The 12,071-nt window shown below is 40.3% G+C and overlaps 1 protein-coding gene across 1 annotated transcript in view; it reads right to left on the bottom strand.

Annotated features, from left to right (window-relative positions):
- RELN (reelin) overlaps positions 1 to 12,071 on the bottom strand; it is a 277,609-nt gene that overhangs the window by 47,065 nt on the left and 218,473 nt on the right. The window contains exons 31-37 of the mRNA XM_063396915.1: positions 8,896 to 8,972; positions 7,330 to 7,488; positions 5,199 to 5,387; positions 4,682 to 4,955; positions 3,239 to 3,379; positions 2,973 to 3,150; positions 1,388 to 1,472 (exon numbers count right to left, since the gene is read on the bottom strand). Of these exons, the coding sequence (XP_063252985.1) occupies positions 1,388 to 1,472; positions 2,973 to 3,150; positions 3,239 to 3,379; positions 4,682 to 4,955; positions 5,199 to 5,387; positions 7,330 to 7,488; positions 8,896 to 8,972 (1,103 nt within the window). The remainder of the gene's footprint in view (positions 1 to 1,387; positions 1,473 to 2,972; positions 3,151 to 3,238; positions 3,380 to 4,681; positions 4,956 to 5,198; positions 5,388 to 7,329; positions 7,489 to 8,895; positions 8,973 to 12,071) is intronic.

Raw genomic sequence — 12,071 nt, 5'->3', positions numbered from 1 at the left:
CACAGCTGAGAGATACACCCAGATATATCCATTAGTATTCAACAGTAGGGAGCTCCTTGGGACCAAGTCCTGGATCCAACAGGAGGGCTAAGAAAACTCAATAAGGAGCAATTTCCCCCGGAGTTTCATGGTCTTACTCCTTGTGGGTCAAAATCCAGGCCTGAGCCTTTGGCTATTCCTGCCTTCAGAGCAATATTTTTATGCACTTTATTTTTTAATATTTTTTCAAGGGTCATATGAAGAAATATTACCAAGGAATAATTTTGTAAAAGAAATCTTCACAACGACTTCACTTATAAACATGAAATATTTGGTATGTTATCATTTTAGGGCATGTTGTGTTTTTGGCTGTTACAGTTTTCTCTCTTTTTGATAAAGTACTAAACCCAGCAATAAATAGCCCAATATACATGAGTAAATGCCCATTAAAGAAAATCAATAATAATTCACAAAGAGCTATATTTTCACTTGTCTGTACACAGATTTGGCTAAGATACTTATTTAGGAAGAGGGGGTTTAAATCTATTTTCAAGCTGTTGGTAAATGAGTCAGTTAGGGTCCAGTCCCAGAGCACTGAGCTTTCCACATGTTCCTTACACCAGAGTGAGAGGAGTTTTTCATCATTCAGAGTTCAGATTAAAAGTGCCAATTCTATCAGAAAATTGCGGGGAAACTTCTGAAATTGCATGGGAATGGTTCAAACCTTCAAGCAGTTTAGTGGTTCTCCATCAAGTCACTTCAAATTTGGATATAATTATTTTTTAAAGCCAAGGATGGCAGGGCCTTGGAGCAGGGTAAGACTGAATCATTGGCTTAAAAGCCCTTGTAAGGGCTTCAGAGGAACTGTCATGAGTTATTTACAACAATGCATAAAACTTGTCTTGCAAATTCTGACTATTCTTCATAGCAATTAAATAGGATTATTGTTATCTCTAAGATACCTACTAGACAGTCAAGTGGTAAGAGATTTTAATGCAGTGGACTGAAGCCTGAAAATGAAAAATACTGTAGTTTACTATTAGCCCCTTAAATAATTTACTGTAGGCACTATTTTATGACATAAAAAAATTGGACAAATAATTTTTTCCCAACATAGTGGGAAAATCTTGAACTCTTTTGCTTCTTTTCTGCCCAAAGACTTTTCTAGCTGTGCTATTTTTGGTGATACTACAGTCCACTTTTTCCTTAGGAACAGCACAGACAGCCATGTAGGCTGGTACCAAGGAGGAATGATGCAAAATTTCAAACAAGCTCCCCTATAATCTACCATAAACTGTTGATCACTACCATACAATGAAGTTAAAAATATAAATCTGTATTCTTTTCTGTGTTGCTACTATGCACAAGCAAAGTTCGAGAAGCGATAGTAAATCAACGGTGATCTTACCTTTGGCAATAAATTTAAATGAAAACTGGATGTACACTGTATTAGTGCAGTCTAGATCTCTTGACACAAGCATTCTCAGTCCTTCCTGCAAACACAGAATGTACCATGTGAATATCAGTTCCCATTATTGAGTATGTTCTGCAGATTATTGTTGTTTGGACGCTGTCGGCTGGTGGCAGCAAGAGGAGAAGTTCTCTGTACCACAGCTGTTCCCAGGCACAAAGTGGGGACAGTGCCACCCTTGGTAAAGTGAGCTGAGATGTGACAGAGGCACAACTGCATGGTCAGGCACAGTTACAGCTCCTTCAGTTCATGCTCTGAACCCTGGGATGTGATCTGCAATCATTGAGTCTAAGCTACTGCACTCATTTTCTGTGCAAACTGTACAGTTGCCAAGCACCCTAATTTCCAGCAGGGACAGTCCTCTCTAGGAATCCTTTTCTGTACCTCAAAACATATTTTGTACAAATATCCTCTTCTGGGGCAACCTGTTGACCTGTGAGGAAAGGGAACATGCAGGGAACCTCATAGGCACCCCTGAGTCCCTGTCCAGCCCTAGAGCTGAGCTTGCCCTTGAGTGGATCCTGGGACCAGAGCCAGTCCCTGTTCTGCAGAGATCTGGCAAAGCACCTCTCAGAGCTTCCCCCTTTCCACACCCATTTCCCCCAGGGAACAATCTACAGGAACAAGCAATGCAAATTTCAGACAGTTCACATCTCGTGATTTGGGATTTAAAGAATCTAAAGAGGTTGAACTGGAGTCAAGCTTTTGCAAATAAATAATTCAAAGAATTAATTTATATACCAAACATTATTTAACTTCTCTTTTTGGGGGGCACCTGAGTTCACAGTGTCAAATGAAGGTTTGTATGAGCTGAGAATTTGTGTGCTTGTGAACAAAATCTATTATTCATTTTGTTAAGAACTGAAAAATTCAGAAAATCTATTTCCTGTCCTTTTGAAATCTGCAATCAACAAAAATAAGTCTTTAAAAAACTAGAAAACATCCAAATGATAGAATTGAGTAAAATACAGACAAAATACATAAACATTGATTACACAGACTAGAGCCCTGACTAATTTGTATTATTCAAAATACTAAAAAGCCAATCAGGAGACTTCAAGATGATTGTAATGTGTACCATATTTCCAAATAGTTCACTTCAAGAATCTCAGTGTAGAGATTTATTCATTTCCTTTGATGGTCAAGGAGGAGTTTACACCACAAACAAAATAATACACAACCAAGAGATGAAACCCATTTGTTCATAAAAAAACCCCAAAAAACAAAGAAACAAAGAAACAACAAAACAAAACAACCCCAAACCAAACCAAAACCAAAACCAAACAAAAAACCACAAAACAAACAAACAAGACAACAACAACAACAAAACAAAACAAAAACCAAACAAAATTGTGGAAAACATGATGCATGTTTTGGGTAGGAAAAGACAAGAAAAATGAAAATGTCCAATTCTAGCCAAAATATTTCAATATAAATATATGGAGAGAAAATTTACTCTCTATTTTTAGAAACTTTTCTACTGGTTTTCATTCATTTTTTCTTAATGTAAGTAATCTCTGACCCCTTTGAAAATGAGAGCTGTTCCAGACTTGATGGTGTCACCATTCAGGTTTCCCCTCTCAGCACCGTAGACTTCAGGCCAAAGGTCTGGATGCAAGTTACCATTGAAATCATCCTTCAGGACAGACGGCAGAGGAAGGACAGGGACACAGTATGGACCTCCAAAGCCTCTGTCACACCTAGCAGCACATTGGGAAGAAAAGGTATTATCCATCTGCATAAAAAACCACCCTTTCTATGAAGCAGCTGAAGCAGTTTTCTACTCACATGCAATGACCTGAGTCACAGATGCCGTGCCCTGAGCACATCCAGGGGCATCCTGTGGCCAGGACCACGTTATCAATAGCCCAAGAATCAACTCCAGAAGCGTAGTTGTACTGAATCCATCTGAACCTTGTTCTGGGAGAGCTATTATAAACAGAGGAAACGTATTTCAGCATTCAGAATTCTGATCCAGAAAGTGCTAAATACTAAAGAAAATCCCACAGGCTTCTGAAGAAAAGTATATTAATAAGCACAGCCCACTTATTTTGAAAAGATTCATATTCTAATGGAAACTGGAAGTTTAAATTTCAGGTTAGTCTTTTAGGCAAAATTCCAGCATATTCTCAAGAAAGGTGTCCAAGGTGATAATCAAGAAAGAATATTGCTGAGACATTTGCTGACCAGCAAAGTGGTTGAGCAAAAATTATTATTTCCATTGGCATTTGAGAGCTCCATGTGTTGCTAGCAGAATGGAAACAATAAAATTGCATCAGCAAAGTAAGAGATTATGAAAGTTCATTTGTACTAAGTGCTATGTAAAGATAAAAACAATGGTTATATATGTTCATATCTATCTATATATAAGAATTTATGAATATATATATACAAATATGCACATACATACACACTGCTGTCACTGCTGACTGCCTCGTTATCCTCAAATGAGGAAATTATTTTGGAGAAAAAAAATTCTTTGGAAGATGATGCATGGCGCTCTGGAGTGAACTGTGGAATTGGGAACCAAGATGGGAACCCCAGGCCCAGTTCATTTACTGTGTGTCCATTTTTACCAGTGCATTTTCTGGGTGATGAAACGTACAAAGGCAATGTGTAGGGGGCTCTGAAGAATTACAGAACTACTCAGAACAATGGTAAGCAGTGTCATCACTACCTGTCATTCCTAAACCAGAGCATGATTTTATTCAGAGAGATGGATGCCAGCACATCTGCCACATCCATTTCCAGCCCTGTGATATCCTGAGGAGGTTTGCAGAACTCTCCTCCTGGTGGAAAGGGTGAAGGTGGCACGTCCAGTGACGTGTTCTGGCTTGCTGAGTGCTGTGACTGACACGCCTGAATGTTGGATGACAACTTAATGTGCAATGACAGAAAACAGTACTGTAGAAAAGGATGATCAGGGTATTTATTCTTGCTCCTTATTGCATAAATGTTAGAAAAGCTGGTTTAGCATTCTTGTTCTCACTGTCATAAATTATAGGCAAGACTTAGGAATTCATTCATCAAAGTTGTAACTTCCTTAAGTCTCTACACTTCACATTATAGCTGATGAAATATTTTGAAGTGAAATTTAACATTCTGGTGGCGTGACAACACACATTTAAAAATTTAAAAGACATGCAGAACATTCTCAAGCTGGAGGATGTTTGTTCTAATTAGATCAGCAAAACCTCTGTCATGCTAAACAACCAGAAGAGCAGTGCTCACTTGGTTGAGGGTGGGAGGTAGACAGTAACCCTCTTCCAGTTCTGGAATCTCTCTGAAGTGTAGATGGAGCTCTCGGTGTACTGCTGGCAGCCGATTGTGGGGGGGACACACTCCTCTGTCACCAGGTGCCAGTCTCTGCCGTTGTTCAGGGAATACTGCAGGTGCACACTGTGGGAATTGCTGTATGGCTTGCTGCAGCCCATGCTCAGCTCAAACTGCAGGAATGTGGAGGCTGATACATGGAAGTCCCAAGTCTCAGCATAACGAGGTTTTCCTAAGAAAAGAGAGGAAAAAAAACCCAAATACAATAACAACAACAAAGTGTACCTTCAGCATATGCTTTCAACACTGTCATTCAAACATTGTTACCTCTATCTTCACCTTTTTCCAGCCTTCTCTTCCCTACAGATTACTAAATACCTGGATTTGTCTATACCTCCCATCTTGTAAAACTTGATCCTTATATAATTTAGAAAATAGACCCATACAAAATGTAGCAATGTTTGATGACACATACCAATGTTTTCACTGAACATGAGAGCTGTATCCATAGACAGGCAGTCAATGTCTACTTGACCTCCTTGTATTCTGTACCAGCTTGCTTGTAAATCCACAGTTCCATCAAATTTATCTTGGAAGCCAGTCTGAGAGCTGTCATTCATCCCTATAAGCACATCATCCAAAGCCCACTGAGCTGAATGCTTCCCTACAAAAACCAGAACAGACAGGTTAGTGGAGTCCCTGTAAGCTGTTTCCAATGCCCATATGCTGTGTTCACTCAGTGAGCAGTGCTCAGTCACACAGACTGAGTGCTGTTAAACAAGACTGAAACATTGCTAGAGGATGCACCTGGACTCTAGAGCATATTTCTATTACAGATGAACACAGGTATTTCCCTCTTCATTTCTTTAGCTTCAGTGCCTTTGCCATCATATGCTCTCTCTCTGTTTGGATGACATACTCCCTGAGCCCCTAGATTGGGGATTTTCATTTTATGGGTCACAACCTTCCTGCTATTCCCCACAGCTAAATTGGAAAGGCCTCTGTCTAGTTCCCAAAACAGCTTTTGTATGAAAGTGAATAGAGCATGAAGGAAAATGCTGAAGGCTCTGCATATAGATAATATTTACAGAAGTGCTGTTCTCCTTCCTGGAAATCTCTCTGCTCTTGCTCTCCAGCCTGCAGGCATTTCTCTTTTATCATCTCCAGCCCATTTCTTCAGCCTTCATTTCAATTCACCTTTCCACTGGCATGCTGGAAAGAACATCTTACTGCACAATAACTGCCCTCATAGGAGGGGAAGAAAAGCCTTTACAATAAATTGTGAGCTTGCAGCAATGTGCCAGGACGTTTCCCTTGCCACCAAGAGGAACGTGGGTCATGGCTGATAGGGCTACTCTGAACTGAGGAGTGGCAGATAGAGGATAGTCCATGAAGGAACCAACATCTCTGATCAGAACTGGTTGTCACCTGTAGGCACTGAGGTGGAATGTGATATTACAACTTCCAGTCATGAGACCTTGCTTATACTGGGAGACACAGGGCTGCCATCCATGTCTTAAGAGTGATGACCCTCAGCAGGGACAGATGTCATCCAGGTGCCACCAAGGCAACTACAGGGAGCAGAGTGTTGGACATTGCACCACTCACCAATGCAAGTGATCATCACAGAACGATGGTCTGTGGTGCCCCAGCCATGGCTCAGCATTTTTCACCAAAGGAACTCTCTTCTTAACTGAATCACATCCCTCTTGTCTTGTCTATTCTCTTAGCTAGTGAGGACAATTAAGTCCAGCACATGCAAGAAAATGTGTGAATAAAATCAGCCATCAAAATGACAAATGATGTCAAAGGAGCTGCATACTATAATTACCTAAATGTAACGTATGTGCTTTGCTCCCCAAGGAATTGCTGTCAAAATGTACTTTGCTATATTTATGAATATTGCCTTATATTTCCTGCAGATCCAGGAGCTGCTACCTTGTGCAAAGGTAACACCTAATCAGGACACTTTTAGTAGTGGTAATGTGCCCCCATGTGAGGTGAGAGCTCTTGCAGTGGCTGTAGGAATCAGTCAGCTCCAGGGTTTATCTTTCAGTTGAGGATGTGGGAGGTGGCTGAATGGTTTGGCAGGGGCAGGGGAGTGGGCTCGTGGACACTGGAAATGGTGGCAGGAGAGAGTCCTGTTCTGGAGTGTGAAGATATTAAAATAGTGAGATGGGAGCCACCAGGCAGATTCAAGGCCAAGTTGTGCCTTCACTTCCAAAACAGAGAAAAAATGAGATGAAGAGTGTAAGCCATTTGGCATCCCAGGTCACTCTATACTCAGGTAAAAGCTCTGATCTTATTTAAGCTTTGTTTTTTAAAAGTAATTTCCCCCCTCCCTCCTGTTATGTCAGCTTCTTTGCTTTAAACTTAGCTCTTAAACAATTTTACTCTTAAGCCCACTCACCAGCTTGGTGCTATAAAAGAAAACCATAGCCACAGTGTGACTCAGGAAAGCCCAAATATGCTCTTACAGCATCCAGCTGTTCCAACTACCATGTTTATCATGAGCTGAGGTTTGAGCACAGCATGCCCACACCGAGCAGCACTGACAGGTGGGCTGTGTAAAGCTGCTGAATGCATTTTTGGAGGGCCCTGCTCACCATGCTGTGGCTGCCACCAGCGGAAGGCGGTGGCAGGGGTCTTGGCCTCCCGGGGCAGGTCTATGGACACGACCTGGGGCTCCAGGTAGGACAGGAAATCCAGCTCTCGCAGCAAGCTCCAGCTGATCCCATTGTCGTTTGTGTACTGAACAACAAGCCCTGTGTTTCAAATGAGGAGAAGCAGTTAGTGTGACTGTGCAGAGCAAAGAGGGGGCAGTTCACCCTGTGCTGCCAGCTCCCATCTGGTGCACATGCCTTCTGACGGGTGCCCCACCCTCCAGGCAGCTCCTTTTGTGGCCAGTCCTGCTGCAAAGGTGACGTGGGTCACCAGCTGCCACATGCCATCTTGACTGTTTTCACCAAACTCCATCTTTTATGCTCTCAGGGAAACTGATGGTCATACCACAGAAATAAGAGGAACAATGTGATTTTCTTTACACAGTATTTATTTCATGTTGAGTATCGTTGCAGTTTGTGTGAAAGACTAAGTTTTAATTCTGATAACTGGGATTACAATCCTCCTGCTATGTATGCAAGCTCACAGCATCCTTGGGAATTAATTATCATACTATTTAGAAAATTTAAGATAGCCTTTGTATCATGCACACAGTATGGCAAATACTAGAGCACAACAGAAGCCCAGCAAAGCTCATCAAAAGTGATAATACAAGAAAGAAGCACCTGTGCATATTTCTTCTCTTAAAACTCTTTTATACTGGTGTATGTTCAAAGATAACAGATTTTTTTTTTCTGGTATCTTATACCGGTGCAAATGAGTGGAGAATCAAACCCTTGGTGTAATCTGTGCTGCAAGATGACAGCTTTCCTCAGTGAGTGAGTCAATGTAAATGCCAAATACCAGCAAAAAATCCACTTATGTTAAATGCTTTATACTGAGAGGAAAATTAAATTTTCTCATCTCTCATATCAGTGGTCTGTCTTCATGCAACTAGACCACTTTGCATAGGAATCTGCTCCCAGAATGCTGATCCTTCTCAAACACCAGTTCTCCACCACAGTAACTTTAAACATGGGTGTCAAATAAGAGAGGAGACATCTGGGAGAGATGAATTTATTCAGACTAAATGCATTTTCAGCTGCAACTTTAGAATCTTATGTTTTGGGGAAATCATGCATAAGCTTGTTCTGGAAGGCAATTTTTTATTAGACCCACTGGTGTAGTTGAAAAAATGAACAAATTCTCAGGTACACAACATTTCTTCAGGTCAGAAACAGTTTGCCCACTTTATCCTGAACTTGAATTTCATTCCTTTTATTTCAAACCTTATCAAAAGTCCTGTGGACTGGTAAATTTACCTGTTTTCCAACACTATCAAATAGTTTAATACAAGGTATTACACCTTGCTTTGTAAATGTTGTTTTTCTTAGACCACCACAGCTCACACAGTTGCTCCTACAGACAGTTCCCCAACATTTATGAAAACTGAGGATGTAATTGATTTTTCTTAAAAAAAATCTTCTTGATTTTGTAAAAGCAGCAAAAGGCAAAAACACTGCAGAAGATGCAAAATGAAAAAGGCTTATTATAAAGAAAAGGGGCTTTACCTTCATTCCTGGCTCTTGGTCTGTTGCAGGAGTTACCAGCAGTCTTGCTTCCAAGTTGTACATAAAATTGAACTAGCCTATTAAAAAACATAAGATAGAAAAGAAATGTAATCATCTGATAGCACAAGATCAGTCAGGATAATTTGCATCTCTTAACTAAGGGCATTTTCAGTTAGGTCATTATTCCAGGTTTATTGATTAGGCAATATTCCCAGAGAAACCAAACATGGGCATGGAAAATAGTGAAGGACCCAAGACAGAAAAAAGTGAGGTGGTTTATTAATCTTGTGCCTAATAAATGTGTTTTTGAACGAGTATGAAAATTAGCAGTTCCATCTCACACAAAAGTTGCAACATCTCCAAAGCAGACAAAGCTGTTCCCTACATCAGATCTTACCGTGGCTTATTGTCACCAGAAATCAGGTGAAGCTTTAAAATATAGCATTAGAGTTGTAACAAAATTATTACATCCTTCTAAACCACCAATCCTTTTTAGATCCTTAAATTCTTGATGTAAACAATTTTCGGTGAAGTGAGTTCACTGAACATTTTGTGAAGTAAACCCTTTGATTTTAAATGTATACATTGTGATTTCATTGAATATTCTCTTGTTCTCACATCATGAAGTGGTAAAGAAAAATGTTCCTGAGCTGCTTTTCTTGCAACCTGCCCTGTAGTCAGTGCTTTTATCACTTCCCTACCTTCTCATAATCCTTTTTACTGTAAACCACAGCAACTATTGCATCTGAGTCTCTGCATAAACATATTTCCATGTCTTCAATTTTTCCCAAAGCTACTTTCTGCAACCCTTTTAATGCCACAAAACTCCTTGAGAGGATTGCTGGTTTTATTGACAGAACTCTGGATTAGTCTGGAACATCCCTGTTTAGTGATATTTGAATTAAGTGTGATTCCATCCTTGTGCTCCAAAATATTGATAGGTTTTTTTTCCCCAGTCTGCAGCAATGCTGAAGTGTCCCTGCTGAGCTTGTGTTTATTATTGTGACTCCGTGGTTTTAGAGTAGTTTACATTTTCTCCTAGATACACACTATTGTGCTACACAACAACAATTAATTTCAATTAATGTCCTGTTGCTCACTCCCCAAATTTCACTGCATGTCTCAGGAATTCATCTGAGTCTTACTTGCTCATAACTAAGGTAAAGAGCACTGAGATGACTCAGAATGCCATCAGCCCCTAACCTACACATTCTTCACAGGCTGTCTCCATTGCACTCCAAAAATGGCACCTGAGCAGAGCAGAGAAACTGGACTCAACCCTATGATGAGAGTTTGTATGTTGCAGATTGGCAATGCCATTCTCCTCCTTGCTTCCTGGCCAGTTTTTAAATTAGGATGATAGAAAATCAGGCTTTGTTAATTCTATTGCATGAAGATAACATCTTTATTTAAAATATAAATTTTGATGTGTATTTTTGCCACTCAATTCTTTATAAAGATAACTTCTTTTGTTTTAGAGGAGTTGGTCCTAATTTGTAGTAAGTTTGGTAAAATCATAGACAAGCTACAGCCAGAGCCAGTAAAATGCAGACAGGACTTCAATTTCCCTCACCCACTGTTACATACACAATATCATAATCCTCCTCTAAATCCAGCTTCTAAATCAGCCACATTCCAGTTCTGTTATCAAAATCTGTCTACTGCCTAAGATGTTTTGTATATCCATAGGGTCTAGGACAAGCCAGAATATCCTCCTCAATCTCATTGCTAAGATAACCCCATAGATAGCTCCAGACAGTCAGGCTCACAGTTCTACACCATTTAGCCAGGCAGGTTCTATTTGTTTCTGCAGCTCTCTTGTTGGAGACAGTATTCAGGCAATGAAACTCTAGACAGAAGCATCAGAGGTGAATAGATTTACAGTCCTGTGATGAAATTCTTTTATTCTCGCCAAATGTGAAGATCGTTAAAAAGCAAAACCAAAGAACAAAAAACCCCTTTCTGCAGAAGGGTGAATCAGCCCATCTGATCTGCAAGTGTCTGACCCAGAACAGCTCCCTGGGATGGTGGCACGTTCATTAGCAATGGGGTCTGTAAAGCAGATGGGAGCCAAGTCAGCTAACAAGCCAGATGTCACCACTTGGAAAAAAATCTATGGATATTCCATGGGTTTTATCTAGATGCCAGGTAGGCACTGTGTGCAAATGCTCCCACTGAACAGATAGTTAACAGTGTCATAAGGGACAGGCCATCAAAATGGGAGGCAGCAGCTCATCAGCAGCCAAAATGCATCCCTGTAGCACGCTGGCAGTCAGAAGGATGGAAATGCTGCCTGTGAAATTGTGCCTTTGGTGTGTTGGGCCGTGCAATAGAGAAGGAATGGAGAGACTCCAGGGGGTTTCTGAAGAGTAAGGCAAAAAACCCCAGTCTGGGTGAAATTAACTTTGACACTTACAGCTCTCTTAGTGCTGTGTGACATTCTCCTAATATCTGGGAAAAAATGGTGTAGTCAATCACATAAAGGAATAAAAAGGTAATAGGACAAACAAAGCTAAGATTACAATACCACTTAATGTATATACTAAAATTTGAGGGGTTTTTATGGTCATTGACTCTGAGGCATCAGCTTTAGTTTGAAATGCTTTTAGTGTGACACGTGGGTGTGGCTGCTCCCCTGAGCAGCATCACACATCTCAGGCTGGCAAATCTCAGCCCCTTTGGAGCAGAGCAAACCAGGGACACTCAGCCCCTATGGACCATGCTCTGATGGGAAGAGAATGAAAGGGAAAACGGTATTTGTACTTTAAAAAAAGGGGAAAAAAAAGTCTGTATATTCCTTACATAAAATTTACACTTCACATTCAAAAAGCTGTAACTGATGATAGGGAACATGAAGAGGTAGATCTGCAGGAATTCAGAATGAAAATAAAAATTTAGTGTCTTGCAATATTTTTCAATTTTTCTATCAGGCTCTTCCATGCATGATTTAACAAAACAAGATCTTAAAAGGTCTGGGAAAACACTATTAACCTGAAAAATAAGCAGCTTAAAAATCTACTGCAGGAGTTTCAGCCTTCCTATTCACAATCTGCAATCCACATATCTAACAGTATGCCTTTCAAGACATATTTTCCTGCTGTTTACTCAGTCACAAAAAAAACCCTGCAAAAAATAAAAGATAACTGTGCAGGGCCTAAGATGACCCCTAATAAGAT

Source organism: Prinia subflava, chromosome 4 (assembly GCF_021018805.1).
Source record: "Prinia subflava isolate CZ2003 ecotype Zambia chromosome 4, Cam_Psub_1.2, whole genome shotgun sequence".
Taxonomy (NCBI): Eukaryota; Metazoa; Chordata; class Aves; order Passeriformes; family Cisticolidae; genus Prinia; species Prinia subflava.
The sequence above is the reverse complement of the archived record's forward strand: the minus strand, read 5'-3'. Positions and strand labels throughout refer to the sequence as shown.